Here is a 22,713-nt window from a genome sequence, read left to right as displayed (position 1 = left end):
GCTCTTTTGTACGACATGGCGTAATGTTCATTATGCTGCGCCTATGTTGCATAATGTTTTGGTTGAGGCCATGATATCATATTGTCGTGTTAGTATAATAGAAAGGTCCGAACGTGTGATTTTTGGTTCTAAAGACCAACGCGGTTGTAATAAAATATTTCTACGTTTTTATGTGAACGCTGGTAACAATATAATAGAAAAAGAAAAACGGTGTCGTCCACAAAGTTAGTGGACATTTTCTGAAAGAGAGCTAAAACACGTAATTTTTCAATTTTGTGCGTAGTTGTTAAAACCCTTTGTAATTATTAATTAGCATTTAAACTAATTAAACGAAATAAAGAAAGAAAAACAAATGAAGAGATATGATTGGTCGGTCATTTAACCAACCCGTTTGCCCCTTCTTATCCACGATGCCGACTTCTAGAAAAACGACTATACAAAAAAAAGGTGGAAAATGCCCCATGTAAGCTACGCCTTTTAGGTACCACATGGGATAAGCAACACCCTATTACGCACAATGTTGTAACAATCGCTAGTCGGACAGTGTGGTGGGGACTAGTAATTAATCAAGATTAATTGGATTGAACTTTAATGTACATACAACTTTTAGTTTTATACATACACAAACACATTTTTGCCGGAAATTGGCTGGTATCTCACAGAAAACAACTGATTTTGATTGGAATATCGTCACTAATCGCCGATTTTTCGCCACAACCTCATTAGAAAAGGCCGATTAAGTCCGATTAATCTTAATTTCGACTGGATTTGACCATTAACCGATTAATTGAACGTTTAGCCCAAAAATTAATCAGTGAAATGAAGATTAGCGATTAATTTGCACCTAGTCAGAATTTTTGCAACATTGATTACACATAATCGTATAATCAACAGGATCCGTTATTTTTAACAAAGTTGTAATTAAAATCAGTGTTGCAAAAATCCCGACTAGGCACCGATTAATCCCCGATTAATCTCTAGTCTCCACTTCACTGATTAATTTTGGGCTAGTCGGCTAATTAGTCGATCAACGGTCAGTTCCGGCTAAAATCGGCAATTTCCGACGAGAATTTGACCAAAATAAGCAGTTTTCGACGAGGTTCCCACCAAAATCAGCGGATTCCGGCTATATTCCAACAAAAATCAACAGTTTCTTGCAAGATTCAAGCGAAAATTAGCAGCTTCAAGCCAGATTCCAGCCAATTTTCGGCCAAAATATGTTTGTGTATGTATAAAACTAAAAAATTACATATAAAAATATGTGTGTATACTAAAAATTATATATTAAAGTCCAATCCGATTAATCGCTAGCCCCACTCAACCATCCGACTACATACTAGCGATTTTTACCACACCGATTAAAAAAATCTCTCTTTTTATTCTTCTTACATAGAGCATAAAAAATGGAGCACTTATTACTTATTAGCCTTATTTTAATCTTTTTTACTCTACCTGTTAATTTTACCTCCCAATTGTCATCACTACAACCATGACCACGCGCCACCTCCTTTACCTCACGCGCCGCTCACACAATTCTCTAACCGCCACCACCAGACTCCATTCCACCGCCACCACCACCACCACGTCACCGCCGTCAATGCTGTACGACCAAATATCCTCACAAGTGAACTCAAAGCTCAAACGCCTTTAGAACCCTAACCCTAACTACCTAAAACACAACACACCACACCCAACACTAACCAACCACACACCAATCCTCACCTTCCCATCAACTCACCTCACCACACTCCCAACCGGCCTCCGAGGAACCTCGCGTCCCGAACCGCGACCGTAGGCGTCTGGATCGCCTCCAGGTCTCGGTTCGAGACGAGCGACGCCACGAACGGCGTCGCGCATTTCGTAGAACATATGTTTTTAAAAGGGACCCACAGTAGGTCAATTAGGGAGTTGGAGAAGGAAGTTGAGAATATGGGTGGGCATTTGAATGGGTATACGGGTCGGGAGAACACGAGTGTTTATATGAAAGTGATGGCGAGGGATGTGGCGAAGGCGGTCGAGATTTTGGCGGATGTGGTCCAGGATTCCAAGTTTCATGAGTGGTTGATTAAGCCGACACGGAAGGACATTCTTAGGGAGATCGAAGAGGTATAACATATGTAGGATTGATACTTGTTTATGTAGTAGTGAATGTATGGATTTGAACTTTCTAATCCGTTTAACGGTTTAGGGGTGCAAACGAGCTGAGCCCGGGCTTGTTTAAGTTACACGGAGCTCGAGATTGAGCTCGGCTCGTGAGTTGATTTTCAAACTCGAGTTTGGCCCGGGCTTGACTCGTTTACTATTTATTAAATTTTTTTATATATATTTTTTTATATTTTTTTATATTTTTTTCACTTATAGTTTTATGTATAAAATAATATATGTTATTTAGTTATTTTCATTTATTTTTTCTTAACATTATATATATTTTAATTAATAATTATTAAATATTTATTTTAAAAAATTATATAAATAACAGGCTCATTTAGGCTCGCAAGACGGCTCGAGCTCGATAAGTGAAGCTCGGGCTCGTTTATTAAACAAGCTTACTTTTAGGCTTGAGCGCGGGCTCGTTTATTAAACAAGCTTACTTTTAGGCTCGGGCTCGTTTATTAAACAAACTTACTTTTAGGCTCGGGTTGGGCTCGATTAAGCTTGGCTCAATTGAGCTTTTTAACGAGCCGATTTCGAGTAGCTCGCAAGCGGCTCGGCTCGTTTGCACCCCTAATTTAGAATGACATTGAGACTAAGATCACCTGAGCCCACTGCATTTGCTAACTGATAAGTTTGTGAAGTAATTAAGTAAATAGAGAACATGTAGTAGTGAATGCAGAATGATATTTTATAATGCAACTGTAACTTGATTATCACCATAGGAAAGATTGTAATTACTTGTAACGACAACGTTTACACGAAAGCAGTATCGTGGATTCGTGCCTCATCCACTAAACACTTAACAATGTGTCTAAACTGCTAGAAAACATGCGGGGCAATTTGGTCTTATTCTCTTCTAATTGTTCTTTTGAAGTATTATATATTTTGCCACAATGTTTTATTTGCTATAGGATAATCTAATATCATGTATCGTACTAATTGTATCATGTTATATTTGCAATGTTGCGATTAGGTGGCCAAAGACCCCGAAGAAGTAATTTTTGACCATTTGCATGCTACCGCTTTCCAACACACTCCCCTCAGGAGGACCATTCTCGGGCCCGCTGAAAACATTCAGAATATAACAAAGAAAGATATGCATTATTACATGGCAACCCACTTCACTCCCCACAGAATGGTACTCAGCTTGAATATGATAGTAATTCTTAGGTTGATAATACAGTATAATATAAAAATGTAATTTTTTGTATATCTATTTTAGGTAATATCAGCTTCGGGAGCAGTTAAGCATGAGGATCTTGTAGAGCAGGTGAAGAAACTGTTCACAAAACTATCTGCCAATCCGTTGACTACAATGCATTCCCACTTCACTCCCCACAGAATGGTACTCAGCTTGAATATGATAGTAATTCTTAGGTTGATAATATAGTATAATATAAAAATGTAATTTTTTGTATATCTTTTTCAGGTAATATCAGCTTCGGGAGCAGTTAAGCATGAGGATCTTGTAGAGCAGGTGAAGAAACTGTTCACAAAACTATCTGCCAATCCGTTGACTACAACGCAGTTAGTAGAAAAGGAGCCTGCAATATTCACTGGTTCTGAGGTTTGTATTTATAGTTTTTGAGAACAAATGGTTTTTTTTTTTAAATAAATATTTGCAATGTTATTGAAAATTTGATATAAAGTTTTGAAGTTGAAGAGGTTAATCTTTTGGTGAAAAGTTTTTAACTTTGGGTTGAATACGAACCGAATGAACACGAACAATTAAACGAGCAGGGTTTCTTGTTTGTGTTTGTTCGTTAAGAAAATGAGTGTCTTCGTTTATGTTCGTTTGTTAATGATGTAAACGAATGGTTGAACTCTAGTTAATATATGTCTGGCTAAAAACTTAATAAACTAGTCTAAATTGTAGTGTATCTAAAAACAGCTAACGAATATATAAACGGACAAACTTAAATAAATGTTTAAGAACGAACATAAACGAACCTTGTTTGTTCGTTTAACGAAATGAACAAAAAGTTGATAATCGGATTCACGTTAGTAATAAAAATATTACCGAAAATTTGAAATAATCAGATTCGCATGAGGGATGATAACGTGCCTCTTGCTCATTTTGCTGTTGCCTTCAACGGAGCATCATCGACCGATCCCGATTCAGTTGCTTTGATGGTCATGCAAGAAATGCTTGGATCGTGGAAGAAAAGTTCAGGAGCTGGTAAACATATGGGGTAACTAAATATCTTTCAACTTTGCCTATAAATTTCATATATATATATGTATATATATAGGATTAGGATCATGTGAGAACTATTTTGAAACTAAGTACTTTGAGAACCATTTTGGACCATAAAAAAATTCTTTTTAAGAAAAATGAAAAAAATTATAAAACAAAAAAAAAAGCGAGTATATAAAAAGTAAAAAAACCAATGTTTTTCATCCCGGTTTTATAAAAAAATAAAAAAAAATATCGGTTTAGCGAAATTATACATATATGTATAATACATATTTTTTAATTTTATACAAGTTATTCTGTATACACATATGTACAATTAAGATAAATGATAATGTACATATGTGTACATTATGTAAATCGAGATTAAATAAAAATATACATATGTGTATGATTAAGGGTTTTTTTTTTGATACTGGGATGAAAAATAAAATTTTTTGGTTTTTTACTTTTTAAAAATTTCCTTTTTTTTGTTTTATAATTTTTTTAAAGGTTTTTTTTTGTGGCTTAAAATGGATCTCAAAGTTCTCAATTTTCAAAGGGTTCTCTTAGGATCCTCGCCCTATATATATATATATATATATATATATATATATATATATATATATAAGTTTGGTTCCTTAAAATATGTTTCGTTTTTGGAATTTACGAACAGCTCACAACTTGCTCAACTGGTCGGGATTAGTGAACTTGCTGAGCGCATGATGACTTTTAACACAAACTATAAAGATACCGGCTTATTTGGTGTCTATGCTGTTGCTAAGGCGAGTTTAAGTTTAACTTCTTATTTTTTACAAGCACAATGTGTTATATGTTTGCATGTCGTTGAAAACGATATCGCTTTCTTATTATTACTGTAGCCGGATTGTTTGGATGATTTGGCTTTTGCAATAATGCAAGAGATAAGCAAACTATGTTACCGAGTCAATGACGAAGATGTCATCCGTGCTCAAAATCAGGTAATATTGTTATTCTATGTATTCGCTAAAATTACTATAGAGTGGCATCAAATACGTATATTGAACTTTTTTTAAAAACTGGTTGCAGCTTAAATCTTCATTGCTTCTTAACTTAGATGGAAGCTTCCATACCGCTGACGAAATTGGTCGACAGGTATCCCTATACAGAATATCATGTTGTAATATTATATTTTCATTTTTTTATTGTTTATCAATTTATGTTTAAACACAAGTAATATAGAAGATTTAGGCTGCAAATCTAAATTAATTTATAATTTTTTTTTTCAGTTGATTTCATATGGGCGTAGAATCCCGTTTATCGAGATGTTTGCCAGAATTGATGCAGTGGACGCTGCCACCATCAAACGTGTAGCTAACCGATTCATCTTTGACCAGGTTATCCCTCTTCTCGTTCACCTTTTACGTGTTATGTTCAGCTAGTTATAAATGGGTCAACATGTTAATGACACGGTTAAAAGCACGTTTAAACATGTTTAACTAAACTTGTTAGTGTCACACGACACGTTTAATCAAATCGACGTAATTATGGTTTTAGGATTCAGTTTTAGATTCGCTATTTTTAACATGAATATTAAGTTTTTTTTTTTTTTTTTTTTTTTTTTTTTTTTTTTTTTTATGTTGATTTGCAGGACATTGCTATCGCAGCATCTGGGCCAGTGAAGCTATTACCCGACTACAACTGGTTCCGCCGTCGCACTTACATGCTCCGTTACTAGGCTCTTGATGTCATCCTTTTTTGCCATAAAGTTATGGAAACATGAGTGCCCATTTGCTAACATAAAGCTAACTTTTTGGGTTCTTTATGAGCTAACATAAAGCCAACTTAGCCAAGGCTTTGGCTGGTTTGACTTTGTATAACTTGAAGTTAAGTTTATACAACCAAAGGTTCACTACTTGACTGTTTATGCTCTTCATTTTATTATGTTTTATTCAAGTTTCAAGTCCTAAAACAATAAGTGATGGTTTATTATACAAGAACGATGCAGGAAACGAAAAAACAACTTACTCCTGTAAACACTAGGGGGGTGTTTGGTAGAGGGAATTGAGGGGTGAGAAATGGAATTGGAAAGAATTCTCTTGTTTGTTTATGAAAGAAAGAGGTGAGAAATGGAAATAAACCATTTCCATTTCTCTGATTTTGTTTCTCTAAAAAAAGCGGAGAATTGGATTTCTAGGGTTTCATTTCTCCCATTTTCCTCCTTTTCCTTTCAAACTCTTTCTTTTCTCTCCGTGTATAGAACTCAGGAACACAGCGGCAGTCACCTGACATCCATCAGCATCGCCGCCGTACCTGGAATCAGCTTCTATCAATCATTTAATCATCACCAAACCTAACCTGTGAGTTCTCCTTTAATCCAACACTTTGTTCTCATTATACATCTTATTCTATTAGCTTTGTACAAATCAATAATTATTAAGTGGTAGAACATGAATTAGGTTTATGTTGATTAAATTAGCAACTGCTTCAATATTCTTAGCTAAATGAAGTTTAGATTTAACAGACACAAAGCAAACTGATTCCAACAATTCAATTCTCTGACCGTATGTTCCACATCCCCACGTTGTCCAGCGCGATATAGATTGCTGTCCATGCCTTCGGGTACACCTATAAAAACACATCATCTCGGTTTTAGGTCCGGCCAGGCTTGATCAGACTGTAATGATACGAGCCTTGCGGGTTTGGTCTAGGCCCGCTTGCAGTAAGGTTCCATCTCAATGTTCGAGCCTGCATCAGGGACCAGGCAATCTGTGTGGTGGGGCCACCAGGGGGAGGGCCCGAGACCCCAATTCTAGAGTTCTTGTAGTGGAGAACAACGGTGGTTGTGAGCACATGACGGGTGAAGCGTGAAGACACGACAACGTAGTAATCTTTGACTTGCTGGTTGGCAGTGACCAACACGGAAGCCGACTGTCCAACGTGGAGATCAAGCGAATCGTAGGTGTTCTGGACCGTGTGTGATCCTTCCACTTCCACAAGTTTCATTTTATGTCCTTGAATCCTAAAGTTGATAGATGTCTGCAACCCGACGTTTGATATTCTGAACCGGTATGTTTTCCCTTGTTCGACATCAAAGGTGTAACCGTTCCAGCCACGCCCGTTGATGATAAGTCCGTCAGGATTAGAAATGCTATTGCCCATGTCCAATATGTGTCTTAATCTCTACAAACACCAAACACATTAATTAATCAGTCAAACTAATTCAATTTCAAATATTATGCAAAGCTAATTAAACTAGCTAACCAACCTGGTGGCCTTTTTTGTACCAATCCCCGGCAAGAACCGTGTGATCTCCAGCAGGGAAAGGAAACGGGACATGAAATCTAACATAATAATGTCACATGAGCATTCACATATATTGTCCCTACAAAATATGCAAGTATTTAATACTCCTCTATTAAAAGGGGTGACCTTTTGAAAACAAAAAACATTCAGCAAGTCAGTGAATAAAGTAGCCTGTAATCATTTTTCTTGCTTTCATGATCACTTTGTTGCTAATATTTGGATTATATTTTGGAGTTATTTGTTTTTCTTGAATTTTCTTATATGTTTATGTGTAGATGGCAAGATCACCTTCCAGACAAAGAATAGTTGCCATAGGTGCATTTTATGTCATTTATGTTACGATTCGTTGGTGGATGTTGTGTACTTATCATTTGCGTCGGTCGATTGATTCAATGACTTTACGTACAAAATATTTAATGAGTTACCATAATAGGCGTGAAAACATGGTGAGGATGGTTTATGAAAGTGATGTTACGAGTGTTGTTAACATAAGAATGAATATACATGCATTTACAACACTTTGTGATATGCTAGAAACTAGAGGGGGACTAAAGAATAGTAAAAACATGCTAGTCGATGAGCAAGTTGCTATGTTTTTACATACCCTTGCTCATAATGCAAAGAATAGGATACTAGTCAACAGATTTCATCGGTCCGGGGAAACTGTAAGTCGGTATTTCAAGTTAGTCTTAAATGCTATATGTCGATTACACAAAGAACTCTACAAGTCACCCGTGCCAGTGCCAGATAATGAAACTGATGAAAGATGGAAATGGTTTAAGGTTAGTCAAACACATTTTTTATTAAAGATATTTTTTGCTAACATAAATTAGTAAGTAATGTTTTCTTTTAACTCAGGTTTGCTTAGGAGCATTAGATGGAACATACATTAAAGTTAAAGTCCCTGCTATTGATAGAAAACCTTATAGGACAAGAAAAGGGCAGATTTGTACTAACGTACTCGGAGTATGTACGAGAGACCTTTTATTTACGTATGTCTTAGCGGGATGGGAGGGTTCTGCAGCTGATAGTAGAGTTTTGCGTGATGCAATCAGTAGACCCAATGGTCTTAAAATAACTCCGGGTATGTGATAGACAATTTTCAAAGAATATACATAGATTTAAGTATGATAATTAACATAGAGTTTATGGTTAATTGTAGGAACATACTACCTTTGTGATGCCGGTTATACAAATGGTGAAGGATTTTTAACTCCATATCGAGGTCAACATTATCATCTTAACGATTGGTCTCGTCCTCCTACGAATGCTAAGGAGTTCTTTAATATGAGACATTCATCGGCCAGGAATGTTATAGAAAGATGTTTCGGAATGATTAAAGATAGATGGGCTATTTTGCGTGATAACTCATATCATCCCATAGAGTCCATGCCACGTATCATCATTGCTTGTTGTTTATTGCACAATTTCATACGAACAACAATGAGTGAAGACCCTCTTGATAACGAAATCCCAGTAAATCACACACAACCTGCAAATGACCATGACAATGTTATTTCTATGATCGAGCCCTCACAAGAATGGACCGATCGTAGAGACCTTCTTGCTAATGAAATGTTTAATAGTTGGATTGCGATGCGTGCGCATCGTGCCAACAATGTTTCTTAATCATGTTTGACAATTATGTATTTTTTATTTGTAGAACCAAGGATGTTTCTTATTAATGTTTATTTATGCACTTTATTTGTTTCTTATTAATGTTTCTTGTTATATTTGTATTTGTAGTTACATGAATTATGATTTTTAATTGTATAATTATGCATTTGTACGTAGACATGGCAGATTCAAATATAGTGAGAGGAGTTACTCGGAGCAAGCATACCTGGACAAATGATGAAGATGCAAAGCTAATTGATGCATTAATGGAGATACATGCATCCGGAAAGTATGCTGGTGCTGACAATGGATTCAAACCAGGTTATTTAAATGGTGTTCAACAATTGCTAGATGTAAGTCTTCCTAACTCTGGCCTCAAAGCAAAACCACATATAAAGTCTAGGATGAAGACATGGAAGACACACTTTAGCATTGTATATGATATGGTGCATACAAGTGGGTTTGGTTGGGATGAACAAAAATGTTGTATTATTGCCGATGATAGTGTTTGGAATGAATACGTGAAGGTATATTCTAAAAAAAATATTTTTTAGATTTTAAAATTTTAGTCTAATTTATTTGTAATTGTCTTGTAGTCTCACAAAGGTGCTGTGAATTTTCGTGACAAGTCATTTCCTTTCTATGACAAATTGTGTACCATATTCGGTAAGGATAAAGCTACTGGTAGTAAAGATGTTGACCTTGGAGAAGAAGATGTTCAAGAGACGCAAAAAAGCTCACCTGTTGATATTGAAGACTTTGATTTTGTTGATGAAGCCGTTCCAAATGTTGATAGATCTGAAGGACAAACAGGAAGTGTAACAAGCAAGCGCAAAAGAGGTAGAAGCACGGATGCAGATGAGATATATCGAGAGTTTTGCAAAGATATCAAGGAAGTTTTGCTTCGATTTGGGGAGATGGTGGGTGAACAACTTAGCAAAGAAGGTATGGAGGCTCGTGAAATCTATGAAAAGGTTAGTGATGAGTTGAAAGCTTTACCAGGTATCACTACGAAAAAACGGTTCAAAGCAGCTCATTTGATTGGTAAAGATGTGAATCTAGGACGTTCTTTTCTTGCGTTGACAATAGAAGAGAAAATTGAGATGGTCGAGTTGTATACCGATGGTTCAATGGGATAGTTGTGTATGGTTGAAGTATGTTTTGTATGTGAATTGGTTTTAACTATGGTTGATGTTTTTTGCTTAAAAACTATGTTTTGTATGTGAATTGGTTTGATCAATGCATATTTTGGTTGGAATTTATGCATCTTTTTATATGTTTTTTATTTTTTAATAAATATTTGTTATGAAAAAAATACTTGTGCTAATGATAAAGTTGATATAATTCTCTGTTTATTTTCTATGTACCAAACAAGAGAAATGATTCTCAGCTATATTTCTCTACTGAAATCTCTGTACTACCAAACAGAACAGTCAATTCTCATTCTCCAGACCAATTCCCTTTCTCTGCAATTCCATTTCTGTATTCCATTTCTCTACAATTACATTCTCTGTACCAAACACCCCCTAGGAGTGATCCAAAAGACCAAGAAAGATAACCAAAGAACATAACAAACAAACATATATATACACATGTTTGACCAGCAAACTTATTCAAACACACAAATGATCTGAAAGAGTTATAATCTTTAGCCAGCAGTCAAGAAATTCTTGAACCAAACAGCGGAATCCTTAGCATATCGTTTGAGCTTGTCGTTATAGTCAACATAATACAACCCGAATCGTGAACTGAAACCTGCAGACCATTCCCAGTTATCCAGCAATGACCATGCAAAATACCCCTTCACATTGCACCCATCCTCCCTGTTACACCAAACAAGTAAACGCGTTGATAGTTCGCAGTACAATATTCAAACTGGCTTACTTTATGGCGGCTAGCAAGTTCGTGAGATAGTCATTATGGTACTAGACCCGCTTTTCATCCTTTAGTGAATCGTTGCGAGAGATTAATGGGCCATTCAGGACGTCCATCCCTATCGAAAATGGGAACAGAATCGTATAAACATGTTATACTTACATAAATGGTTTTACAAAAGTAGAAAGGTTACCATTTTCTGTGATGATCACTAGAGGATTCCCATATCTGCTTTTGACATAATTTAATAAGCTTCTAAACCCTTCGGGCACTATGTATAACCATGCTGAATTCGCCTGCAATATATTAAGGACAAATACCTTAATAAACGGACCTACATACTTTTTTGTTTTTTCTTACCAAAGTTTCTTCCAACGTTTTTTTTTTCACATTAAAATCCATGTACGTGTTTAATTTGAACAAAACCTTGAAACTTTTTTATAATCAAATACGCTACTGCTCATATTGCAACTTTAGTCCCTAAGTTTTAAAAACTACAATTTAAGACCATATAATGAACGAATGTAACATCGTCAGCCCAGAAATAGATCAAGGTTAACTTGTTTTGTTAAACTTTATAAAAAAAATGCTCAATATCATTAATCCACCAACAAATAATAACAAGAATTAATTAAAAAGATAAAAAAAAATCAAAAGAAACAAGAAAATCTCCTCTATCAATCAATCAATCAATCATGCCCAGTAAAATCCCACCGACAGCAAAGCTATAAGTAGGGTCTGGGGAGGGTGGGATGTAGACACACCGTACCTCTATCCAAAGGAATAAAGAGGTGGCTTCCAGAGAGACCCTCGGCTCTAAGTACATGTGTATGAAGCAAAATAAAGGAAATCAAAGTTTAACAGTTATATAAAAACTACTATTAATTATAATAATATTAATAATAAGATCACAGTTTAACAGCTATATAAAAGCTAATAATAATTATAGTAATAATAATACTATATGTAAGGGAAATACTATTATGGTATGTGACCTAAATAAGTTAAGTCTAAGCCCTAAGGTATTCAATTCTCTCTAAAAATCCTTAACTTTAATTATACTTCTCCACGAATTCCTATCCTCAACCATGTCCTCGGAGAGGTTTAGGTCTATCAAATCATGTCTAATCCTCTCATCCCAAGTCAATTTCGGTCGTCCTCTACCCCTCCTCCCTTCTATAGTAATGTTTTCTACGGATCTAACAGGATTCGTCGTCTGTCTTCTCTTTACATGTCCAAACCATCTCAATCTCCACTCTCTTATCTTGTCTGCTATGTTCACCACCCCTAATCTCTCGCGAAACACAACGTTTCTTATTCGGTCTAGCCTTGTGTGCCCACACATCCAACGTAGCATTCTCATTTCTGCTACCTCCATCTTCCGCACTTGTGCCTTCTTGATGGCCCAACAATCTGTTCCATATAGCATTGCAAGAAAATCTCCTCTCTTAACCCAAAAGTAATTCAATTTATTTTTAAATCCCAGTTTATATTTAGTATTAACGACATTTTGGTAATTTTACATGCATTTAGTATTAACGACATTTTGGTAATTTTACATGCATTTAACTGAAAAAATTATAACCCCCATCTATTTCAGCGACCAACAGTGTTACGTTCGTGCAAATAATGGGTCTAAAATTGCAACTGTTTTAATTTTGGGACCAAATTTGTAATATAATCATATTTTTTTCAAATTTAACATGTAGAAATATTTTATATGCAAAAACTTGTTAAGGGGTTTCAATAGAAATAAAAAACAAAAAGTATGCTGGTTTTATGGTATTTTCCCATATACAAAGTATATTAATATTGTAATGGTAACAAGTTATCCCATACTAAGTAAAAATATGCTTACCCGATCGCCAATAGCTTTCCCGCCCAAAAATGCTGAAAAAAGACACAAAATAAATTGTTATTTGCGTTAGACGAAAATACATACTACAGAGCCCATGCTCTTGAAACTGAATTAAGTGTATATTGTTGAGTTGTACATTACAACTCAACAATATAACCTTAAAAAGGTACGGCTTCTACAATTAGGTTTAAACTAGCACAAATGCAAGATATATTTTTAAATGACTTACGAAAGATAAAGGAACCCGAATCCGCAAGAGAATCGTTGAGTAAAAAACCAATGATGTTAGTGAAATTATGCCATGCGTACCATGTAGTGTAGTGATTTATACCGACAAAATCAAGTGAACCTTTGAGAAGATCTGATTGTACTTTTGAAAATCTCGGTAATCGGTTCCCTACTCTTTTCCTCATTGATGCCGGGTAATCCCCAAACATTATAGGATCAAGAAACCTAGTGTCGTATAAAAACGCTACATGTCTTATGATCAATAATATAGTAAGAGAAGTTCAAAAAATAATATGGCTTAGAAATGTACCATCCCAACTGAAAATCCTGTGCTCTTTGTGTCGCCTCAATGTCCTCGGTTTTGTTCGTACCCGACACGTACCAAACGACATCAAACGCAATCCCAATGCGTCCGTTCTGTGTGGTCTGGATAATAAATGACATGTTTATCTTTTATATGATATTTTATTACCTGATATTTATTAATAACGGGTTTACATTGTATTTTCTTTTGTAGATATCGAAGGCAACTGCGTGTGAAAGAAGGACATTATTTATGAGCGACAATATACGGTTCAGTAGCCGAGTTTCCTGCCGCACATAACCTTCTAAAAATAAAAAGTATTGAGCAACGGCCCGGTACATGACCGCCAATATCATAACCTTGTAATGTAGAAGTACGAGGTTCATTAAATGTAATCCAGTTCGTGACCCGATCACCAAGCTTCTCAAAACATGTCTCCGCATAATTTGCAAAATCGTTTCTGTGTTATAAATTATAACAACAGGCAAAATAACATTACAAGTTTAATTTATTCTTTCTAATCTAAAATAAAATAAAATAAAATAAAATAAATAAATGGAATATTTACATGATTCGTGTGTCAAGCCATCCATTATATTTGTCTTCCAATGCTTGACGTAGGTCCCAATGGTAGAGTGTCACATATGGTTCAATATCTAACATTTCATGTCAAACTTTTAATAAAAGAAAATATAAATAAAATAATATTAAGTATTTAAAAGAGTTAAAAATACACGTACCATTGGCTAATAAAGAATTAATAAGAGCGTTGTAATGATCGACTCCAGCTTGGTTGATTTGACCGCTTCCATCTACAGGAAATCATTTTATCATAAGAATTACAAAATAAACAAACAAATAAAGCTGCAAATAACAAAAATATTGGTTGAGGATTCATGTACAGCACGGAGCTCTTAAAACAGATTAAGGGTCTTTCAAGAGAATCCGTTTGAATTAAAGGGTACAACCAAATTGTTGTGTATTCTTATAGTGTGGAACAACTTTTCACTTCTGCCACGTATTTTGTTTGTTGCTTAGCTGTCACAACATTGAACACAAACCAAATGGTTACCATTTATATTGATTGCAAATGCATAAAAATAACTATGTCAAAGTTTGCAAAAATTACACATTTACACTTGTGAAAAACTCATTTTTTTTCACAATTTTTCCAACTCCATCTTGATACACAAAAAAAGACTTAAGTACATAGATGGTCGGTTTGGCTAAATTAACATCTTTGGCTACTAAGGCTAAAAAGTAATTAGTTTGGGGTTTGTAAATTTGATTTAAACTAAAACTTAGTAAACATAAAGAAATTGTAAGAACATTCACATCCTTATCATTTATTTTTTTTAAATGATTTTTATAATGTAGGGAGTGATTTAGGTGCGGTTTGTTTTTTAAGACAAAAATTGTCTTCAATCTGATTTTATCTGATTTAATGTCTGCAACTGAAGATGTGGTCTGAAGGTCTACAATCTGAAAATATAATACTGTTTGTTTTATAAACTGGTTATCATCTGCATAAGCTGAAAATTAGTTACCTATCATATATAATACAGTAGATAAAAATCATTCAACGTTTGTAAACTGCTAAAATAATTGGTAGTGATGTACGAACTATGGAAGTGGGTGGTGGTGATGGTGGCCGACAATGGGTGGTGGTGGTGATGATGGACGGTGGTGGTGGTGGGTGGTTGATGGTGGTGGTGGTGAGTGGGTGACGGTGGTGGTGGTGGCGAACGGTGGACGATGATTGTGGGTGGTGGTGGCGGCGGACGGTGGTGGTGGTGGCGGACGGTGGGTGGTGGTGGTGTTGGACATTGGGTATTGGTATAATGTTAAGAAGTGTGAAGAAGTGTGAATATGGTGATATTAGCTTATTTTTTAAGACCATAAAAGCAGTTTTCAGATCTTTTATTTTTTAAAAAACAAACAGTTTTCAAGAGCTTATATCCGCGCGCCCGCAAACATAGGCTCTTTGCAGACCTTATAAGCAAAAACAAACACAACCTTAAAGTGTTGTGAGTGTGAGAGAGAAGAAATATACTTATTTTTTATATATTAAAATAATTATTAAAATGTTTATTATTTTTTTAAAGTTGTTGCAGATGAAGGATAGATAAAAAATAAGAAAATATTTATTGAAAATTAAAGAAAAAAATAATGATTTTCAATATAATATTAGGTTTGAAAATAGAGGAAGAGATGCATTAAGTTTTATGTGCCTTTTTAACCTATTAGACCAAAGCGCAGCATATCTCTAAAGGGATAATAAAATATATAAGAAAAGAGCATTGAAATTAGACCAAAGTGCAATCAACCAATGCGTTGCGACAAGGATACAGTGAGAACTATAGATATATGTTCGATTATTTATGGTACAAACATTTGCTATAGTAACCTACTTGTGTAAAGATACGAAAATGACTATAATAAAATTTATATCGAAATGCTAATACAAAACTGCACGTGTTCGGTTTGTTGTGATGATGGCTCGACTATGCAAATTGAAACCTAACACCGAAAAACTTACGTTGCAATTTAAGAAAATGTAATACAAAATCGTGCAAAACGTTTATTATAAAAAGTTGAAAATTCCTTACTAGGGAAAATCCTTGGCCATGAGATTGAAAACCTATATGCATCCATGCCCACATCCTTCATCAACTTTATGTCATCCTGCATTTGAACCATTCAAACACTAGGTTTTAAAAAGCTTTAAAGGAAGATATTGTATTATTGTTGCATCATGATTCATGAGTAGATATTAACACTTAACCCCTTGAAACAGAAAACAAAATTAAAGACTTAAAGAGTACTTGCCTCATACAAGTGGTATTGATCAACAGCAACCTCAGCATTGCTAGAATCAGATATCTTACCTGCAAGATTACAAGGTCAAAAATGCAACTTTACATTTGAGTGTAAATACAAGAATGATCCATCATCCATCCTTATTGCCTATAAACCCTTAAAATTGCTTTTTTTACTAAATAAAACCCTATTCTTTGTTATATGACTCTCAAATTAGAACATATATAGGAGGGTTAAAAAAAACTACCAAGTTACTTGAAAACTTGTGAAGACCACTTTAAACATCAATTTCAAGTTAAATGTAATTTCGTTGGAACCCTCCCCTACGTATGTATGTATGCATGCATGCATGCATGCATGCATGTGTGTGTGAGTAGAGGTGACAATTCCTGATACGCCACAAAATAATAAGATTTTCAATTGTTATTTCTAGTCCATTTAATAAAAAAATATTGACTGACATGTTTAACCATTTTAACGAAACATGTCGATACACCAACCCTTTTATTATAAGAATAGAAATTGTATTTTATAAGGTCATCCGTCGTTTACAACACGAAATAGACCTATTTAATACAAGCCACTAACCCGTATAACTCATTTTTAACTTGGTTGCAACTCAGTAATAATTCGCTAATCTGCTCGACTCGTTTATTTAATGTGTTACAGATTTAAACTATGTCAATATTTTGGTTGATATTTTCTTAACACAAATATATACACGTATCGTATTCATCTACCCTAGCTATAAATAAGAATCAGAGGTGGACCGAGGTATGGGGCAGCTGCCCCATTAAAAAAATATTTGTAAAGCAACTTTTTAGGTAAAATACTTATTGCCGCCCTTAGAAATTTGGTTTAGTCTCTATGTTGCGCCGATCCCTCTAAACTTTTAGTACCTAACTCATATGAGTTTCAATGTCTGGGACATGATATGAGCCGAAAATAAAATATTCCGGCAAACAATGACAGCGCACGGTGGTTGCTGCTAGCCTGCTTTAGATATGTTATTATGTAAAAACGATGTAGAGGATGATGGTAACTATTAGGCTTGATAAGCGAAGTATTATATTTAGTATAATATGGGCTTTTTAAACAAAGTCCAAAACAAATTCTTAATATGAAAACTTCATATTTGACGGCCGACGGGCTATAGTAAAGGTCCACGTGATGGAGTACTGGACTATTAAGTGAATTATTAATATTAAACTTAAAATTATTTGACTTGTAACATGAGGCTGAGTGCAGTGGGAGTGAGCTTGGGCGACAAACGGGCGCGAAGGGGCTAGAACACCGCCCCTCGGCGATAATTGGGCGAAAAGGGACGGGGGCGGGTTGTATTTGTCGCCGGTTGGAGAAGAAAATAATAATATTATATATAAATGACCGTTTGACAACGGTCAAATGTTAAAAGAAAAATTAATTAATTTAAACAATATATATATAAATATAAACATACACCATTCTTCTTCATTTCATATCCATTTCATACACAATTCATACCCATATTCTTCAAAAAATATAGCAAAATGAATCCTACAAACAACCCGAACCAACCGAAACTCGTGGAACTCGCCGCTACCATGAAAGAAATCATCAAAAAACACAAAAAGTGTGTCGAGGAACTTAACGATGTCATAAGAGAAACCAACAAACAACAAGAAAAGATTGCCGCTATGTTGGAATTGCGGGAAATGAGTGAAGAATACGAATCCCTCAAAGCGACCGGGTTACACGAAAAGGTCGCATTATTGCAACGACAACGAATTGAACAAATGTGCGAATATTATGGATATTAGTATTTTTTTAGTTATGTATTTTTTTAGTTATGTATTTTTTTTAGTTATGTTTTTTTTGTATTTCTTTTTAATTTTAATGCATTTTTATTTTATTATTTAAATAAATTAGTTTTAATTTGATTAGTTTAATTATAAAAAAAATAATAAAAAAAGATACTGTGGGCCCAACTTGTAGCCCCTACACCATTACACCCCAAAAACAAATTCGCCCCATTTGCTGACTGGGCGCCACGTGTCACAATTCGCCCCCATTTGTAGCCCCTCCACTACGCATAGCCTAAGTGAATTGTAGAAATAAACCAACACTTAATGGAGTGCTATTATGTCCTTTTTAATAACTATTGACATGCTTCTAGTATGTATGTGAACATTAATTTGGTTTTTATCTTTTTATTATGTCACCCGGATTGACTTGGTACAGATCGGAAAAACATAAGTATATAACAATAGTCATAAGCCCCTTAAAAAATTTTCGCCCCTATGTAAAAATTTGCTTGGTCCACCATTGATAAGAATAATTACATAATATCAAAAAAGTAGATACCAGGTGTATGAGCAAATGTGTCCCAAGTAGACAGACCCCTTCCATCTTGCTTCACGGCTCCTTCATACTGTGAAATAAATAATATATGTACCGTTAGGCTTATTTAATTTACGAGTTTTGAAACGAGTAGGGTTGTAAACCATTCGACGGAAAGCCCGCTTATGTTCTTTCATTTTAATAAATGGACAAGAAATTTCGTTTAATTAGTTAAACAAACAAACATGAACAGAGTTTCATTCAATTATGTTCGTGAACGTTTAGTAATATGTTCATGAACGTTCATTCATGTTCGTTTGTATATGTTGTTCATGAAATGTTTTTTTTTTGGATTTATATATTTATATATTTATATTCATAATTCATGAACCCTGACTTAGAATAAGAAACCATATTCTCACATTGTTTTTGTATTGTTCGTATTATTCACACTAATGAATACATTGATATCAATATCTAGGCTCCGTCGATTTTATTTGTCTTCGTGAACACATTCATTTCCTTAGTGAACTAACACGGACATAACATCTCGTTCGATAAGTGTTCAAGAACCGTTCGTAAACAAATTATTTTCTTAACAAACGAACATGAAGGTCATGCTCGTGTTTGTTTGGTCATTTGTTGTCCTAGAAACGAGTATTACACGGGTTAAATTGTAAAACAAAAAAAATGGGAACTTTGAATTTTGTCATTCCTTTATTCATTAGTAATTAATTAATGATGTTGAATACTTCGAACTCCAATATACGTTAATAGTTTTAGAGCCCGTGTCACATACAGGATGATCCAAATTATAAAACTACAAGTAAAACAAATAATTACATGACGTATATGAAAAAATGTATTACATCTATGCTTGTATCTATACTATGCGTCCATTATGATAAAATGAAAAAAAGTGAGTTTGTTGGTCAATGGAATGAAATAACCCATTACCATGTTAAATTTGTTCCCTCTAAAACACCACAAATTCATTCCATGCATCCCCTTGTTTTTTTCATTCTATCCCTCTTTCACACTATATTACCCACCACCCTCCCACCACTACTACCTATTGCCCTCTCACCACCACCGCCTCTACCGCCCGACACCACCACCACCCACCTCCACTATCACCACCAACCACCCACCACCTACCATTGTCGCCCATCACCGCCACCACCAACCATCGCTCCCGCCATCACCATCGCCACCCACCGCTTACCACCGCCACCACCACCTGCCACCACTATCAATCACTCCTGCCCATCACCACTGTCGCCCATCATTGCCCCCACTCACCACCACCACCCCACCGCCACTCACTACCATTTTTATTTTATTTCGACTTTTTCTAGCTTACCAAGAAATAATAACTAATAATTCATGTCATTCCCACATGGTAACCAAACATGTAAATGAAATGGTAATAAGCCATTCTATTACCTCGTTCATTATTCTCTCGCTCATTCCATTCCATTACCACATACCAAACAGACATAGTAGTTGTAGCTTCACATTAGGTTGTAATAATTTTGATGCTACGTGTGTGTGTGTGTGTGTGTGTGTGTGTGTGTATATATATGATATTTTAGTTAAATCTTGCACAATTCCATCCCATTTCTCTCCGTACAATTAACGGTTCCCCATCTACAAGGTAGAGATTCCGACACTAGGTAAGTTTTTTTCTCCACTCCTCTCTTGTCTCCATTACAGGTTCTTCACAAATTATCAGCATGCCACCACTTGAAAAACTGAAGGGGCGAGCCAACGGGATTGTAAGACGGTCGGTCCCGCCAACGGGGTAATAGACGATGAAGAGGTGCAGATCACCATTGAAGGCCAAGTGATGCCGCAAGTAATAAAGTTCAAGTGCCTAGGTTTGTTTGTCCAAAGCAACGAGGGAAATATATAATGATGTGGCTCATCGCGTGCAGGTAGGTTAGTTCATATGGAAAGCGGCTACATGAGTTTTATGCAACAAGATATCTCCAGCTAAACTAAGAGGAAGATTTTATAGGGTTGCAGTTAGACCTGCCATGTTATATGAAACAAATTGTTCGGCCATCAAGAAGACGCAATCTCGTAAGTTGGAGGTAGCAAAGATAAGAATGCCAAGGTGGATGTGTGGGCACATAAGGTTGGACTGAATAAGAAGTGACATTGTCGGGAGAAATTAGGGGTGCCTTGCATATCTTATCTTAAGGGGGATTGAGATGGTTTGGACATGTGAAGAGAAGATAGATGACAACTCATATTAGTCCGTAGAAATATTACTATCGAGGGGAAGAGGGGTAGAGGTAGACCAAAACTGATTTTGGATGAGAGGATTAGACATGATTTGATATATATGCACCTCTCCAAGGACATGGTTGAAGATATAATTTCTTGGAGACGTAGTATTAAGGTTAAAAACCTCAAGGGCAATGCATAGTTTATGGTTAGAAATGTATGTTAGGGGTTTTTCTTTCCCTTTTTTGTTTTGTGTCGCATTGATTGTTTTTTTGTCATATTTTCTTCCTGCTTTTATTCAACCTAATGAAATATGTTTTATTTATCTATTTATTTGCAAGGTCTAAATGATATATTATTATAATATTTTATTCTTACATTATTTTCTGGTATTTTAGTATTCATCACTATTATCATGTTTTCATGTATCTATTTAATACTAGATTAAGACTACTATTTTAGCATTATTACAACATATTAACTTGTTGACTTTTTTACTTTGCTAGCTAGGGGTCTAGTATTGCATTTTTGTTTTTCCTTTATACGGTTTTATACATGCATTTTTTGAGATGGGGTCTCTCTGAAAGCAAACTTTATATTTCTTGGATAGAGGTACGTTTTGCCTACATTCCACCCTCTCAGACCCTATTAATAGTTTTGTTATTGATGAAATTTTTACTATGTACAATTGTTGTTGTTTTAGTTAAAGCTTGCAAAAATAGACTTACTTTATTTTAATGTTGGTATTTTTAACTTAAATTAATAATGATTTTTAGGAAGAAATACGAAAATTATTTATTTGATTTTAACTTGGAGGGGTATGGCCAATGGTGTAGTAATTGTTAATCGCTAGTCGGACGGTGGGGTGTGAACTATCATTTAATCAGGACTAATCGCGATTAACTGGGGAATCTGAGATTAATCGGGATTAATTATCGACGTCTAATCGGACTTTTACAAACATGGCTATGACAATTAACAAGGGAAGAGAATATGTTTAGCATAACCCAATTTCTAAAATTTTAATACTAATTATTTACTTTATTCAACTCGTATTATACATAAATTTTATATTTTTACAGCATAACACATAAATTTCTAACATTGTTTGAAAAATAAATACATAATAATACAATGTGGCTACAAGTGTAGTGAAAAAACAACTTTGTTTCTATTCGTTAGATTGATAACCATTAACCGCAACGTCAATACTTAATTTACTATAACACATATAATTTACTTTAAAAAAACGGAGATTTCTTTATAATTCTTTCTTGTCATACGTGAAACTTGAACTCAAAGCTTCTCCCTCCTAAATCTAGCCTTTGTATTACGGTTTCAACTTATCATATCCTTATATATAGAAAGCAAACGGGCAACACCTTGTGCCATTGTCCTCTTGAATTGCAAAATAAAGTCTTTTAAAAACTACTTTGATGGATCTTATAATCAGAACATTACAATGCATGACCGGATGAACGGCTAAGTAACTCTACAACTTTTGGTACGTAAAATAAAAAAATAAGTGAAACAAAAATGTAACTAATTTAGAGTCTTTATTTACTTTTTGAGGAATTATTCAATGGTTTGATTTTTACGTGTTACTTTCAGAAGGAAATTTGTCACATTTGAAACCATATACTATTATTAATTAGCAAAAATAATAACGATAAGAACAAACCTGGTAAGCAGAAGATGCAGTGCCAAAAACAAAACCATCTGGAAAGCTTTTTCTGTTAATATCATCAGCAAAACATCCATGAAGAACAAGTACGATGAATAGTACAACAGTTTTCATTCTTAACACCATTTATGTAACAATACGATGAATAAGATTGTGGTGTGGTT

At 34.9% G+C, this 22,713-nt stretch overlaps 1 protein-coding gene and 2 pseudogenes across 3 annotated transcripts; 1 reads left to right on the top strand and 2 right to left on the bottom strand.

Moving 5' to 3' along the window:
* Positions 1–1,461: 1,461 nt before the first annotated feature.
* On the top strand, positions 1,462–6,321 carry LOC143590579 (putative mitochondrial-processing peptidase subunit beta, mitochondrial; annotated as a pseudogene). The gene is made up of 9 exons (XR_013145494.1): positions 1,462–2,106; positions 3,128–3,292; positions 3,584–3,721; positions 4,195–4,346; positions 5,004–5,112; positions 5,209–5,307; positions 5,396–5,461; positions 5,596–5,703; positions 5,958–6,321. The product of XR_013145494.1 is annotated as a putative mitochondrial-processing peptidase subunit beta, mitochondrial (transcript).
* A 637-nt stretch (positions 6,322–6,958) lies between these two features.
* LOC143590581 (L-ascorbate oxidase homolog) lies at positions 6,959–7,758 on the bottom strand. The gene is made up of 3 exons (XM_077071018.1): positions 7,739–7,758; positions 7,575–7,650; positions 6,959–7,489 (listed from the first exon to the last, which is right to left on the bottom strand). Exons 1-3 carry the CDS (start codon positions 7,756–7,758, stop codon positions 6,959–6,961), a joined length of 627 nt encoding a protein of 208 aa, XP_076927133.1.
* Positions 7,759–13,048: 5,290 nt separating this feature from the next.
* Positions 13,049–22,713, bottom strand: LOC143590574 (beta-glucosidase 40-like; annotated as a pseudogene). The gene is made up of 9 exons (XR_013145491.1): positions 22,547–22,713; positions 18,658–18,724; positions 16,324–16,382; positions 16,104–16,179; positions 14,235–14,306; positions 14,063–14,150; positions 13,689–13,954; positions 13,501–13,616; positions 13,049–13,415 (listed from the first exon to the last, which is right to left on the bottom strand). The product of XR_013145491.1 is annotated as a beta-glucosidase 40-like (transcript).

Source organism: Bidens hawaiensis, unplaced genomic scaffold (genome assembly GCF_021521415.1).
Source record: "Bidens hawaiensis isolate Kalapana, Puna unplaced genomic scaffold, B.hawaiensis_p1.1 tig00038670_1, whole genome shotgun sequence".
Taxonomy (NCBI): domain Eukaryota; kingdom Viridiplantae; phylum Streptophyta; class Magnoliopsida; order Asterales; family Asteraceae; genus Bidens; species Bidens hawaiensis.
The sequence above is the reverse complement of the archived record's forward strand: the minus strand, read 5'-3'. Positions and strand labels throughout refer to the sequence as shown.

Bases quoted from the DNA above. Each gene is read 5' to 3' on its own strand.
- LOC143590581 (XM_077071018.1), bottom strand. From the start codon at position 7,758: ATGTTTTTTGTTTTCAAAAG. The intron at 7,651-7,738 runs GTCACCCCTTTT...TTATTATGTTAG, and splicing joins ATGTTTTTTGTTTTCAAAAG to ATTTCATGTCCCGTTTCCTT. The intron at 7,490-7,574 runs GTTGGTTAGCTA...TGGTGTTTGTAG, and splicing joins GGTACAAAAAAGGCCACCAG to AGATTAAGACACATATTGGA.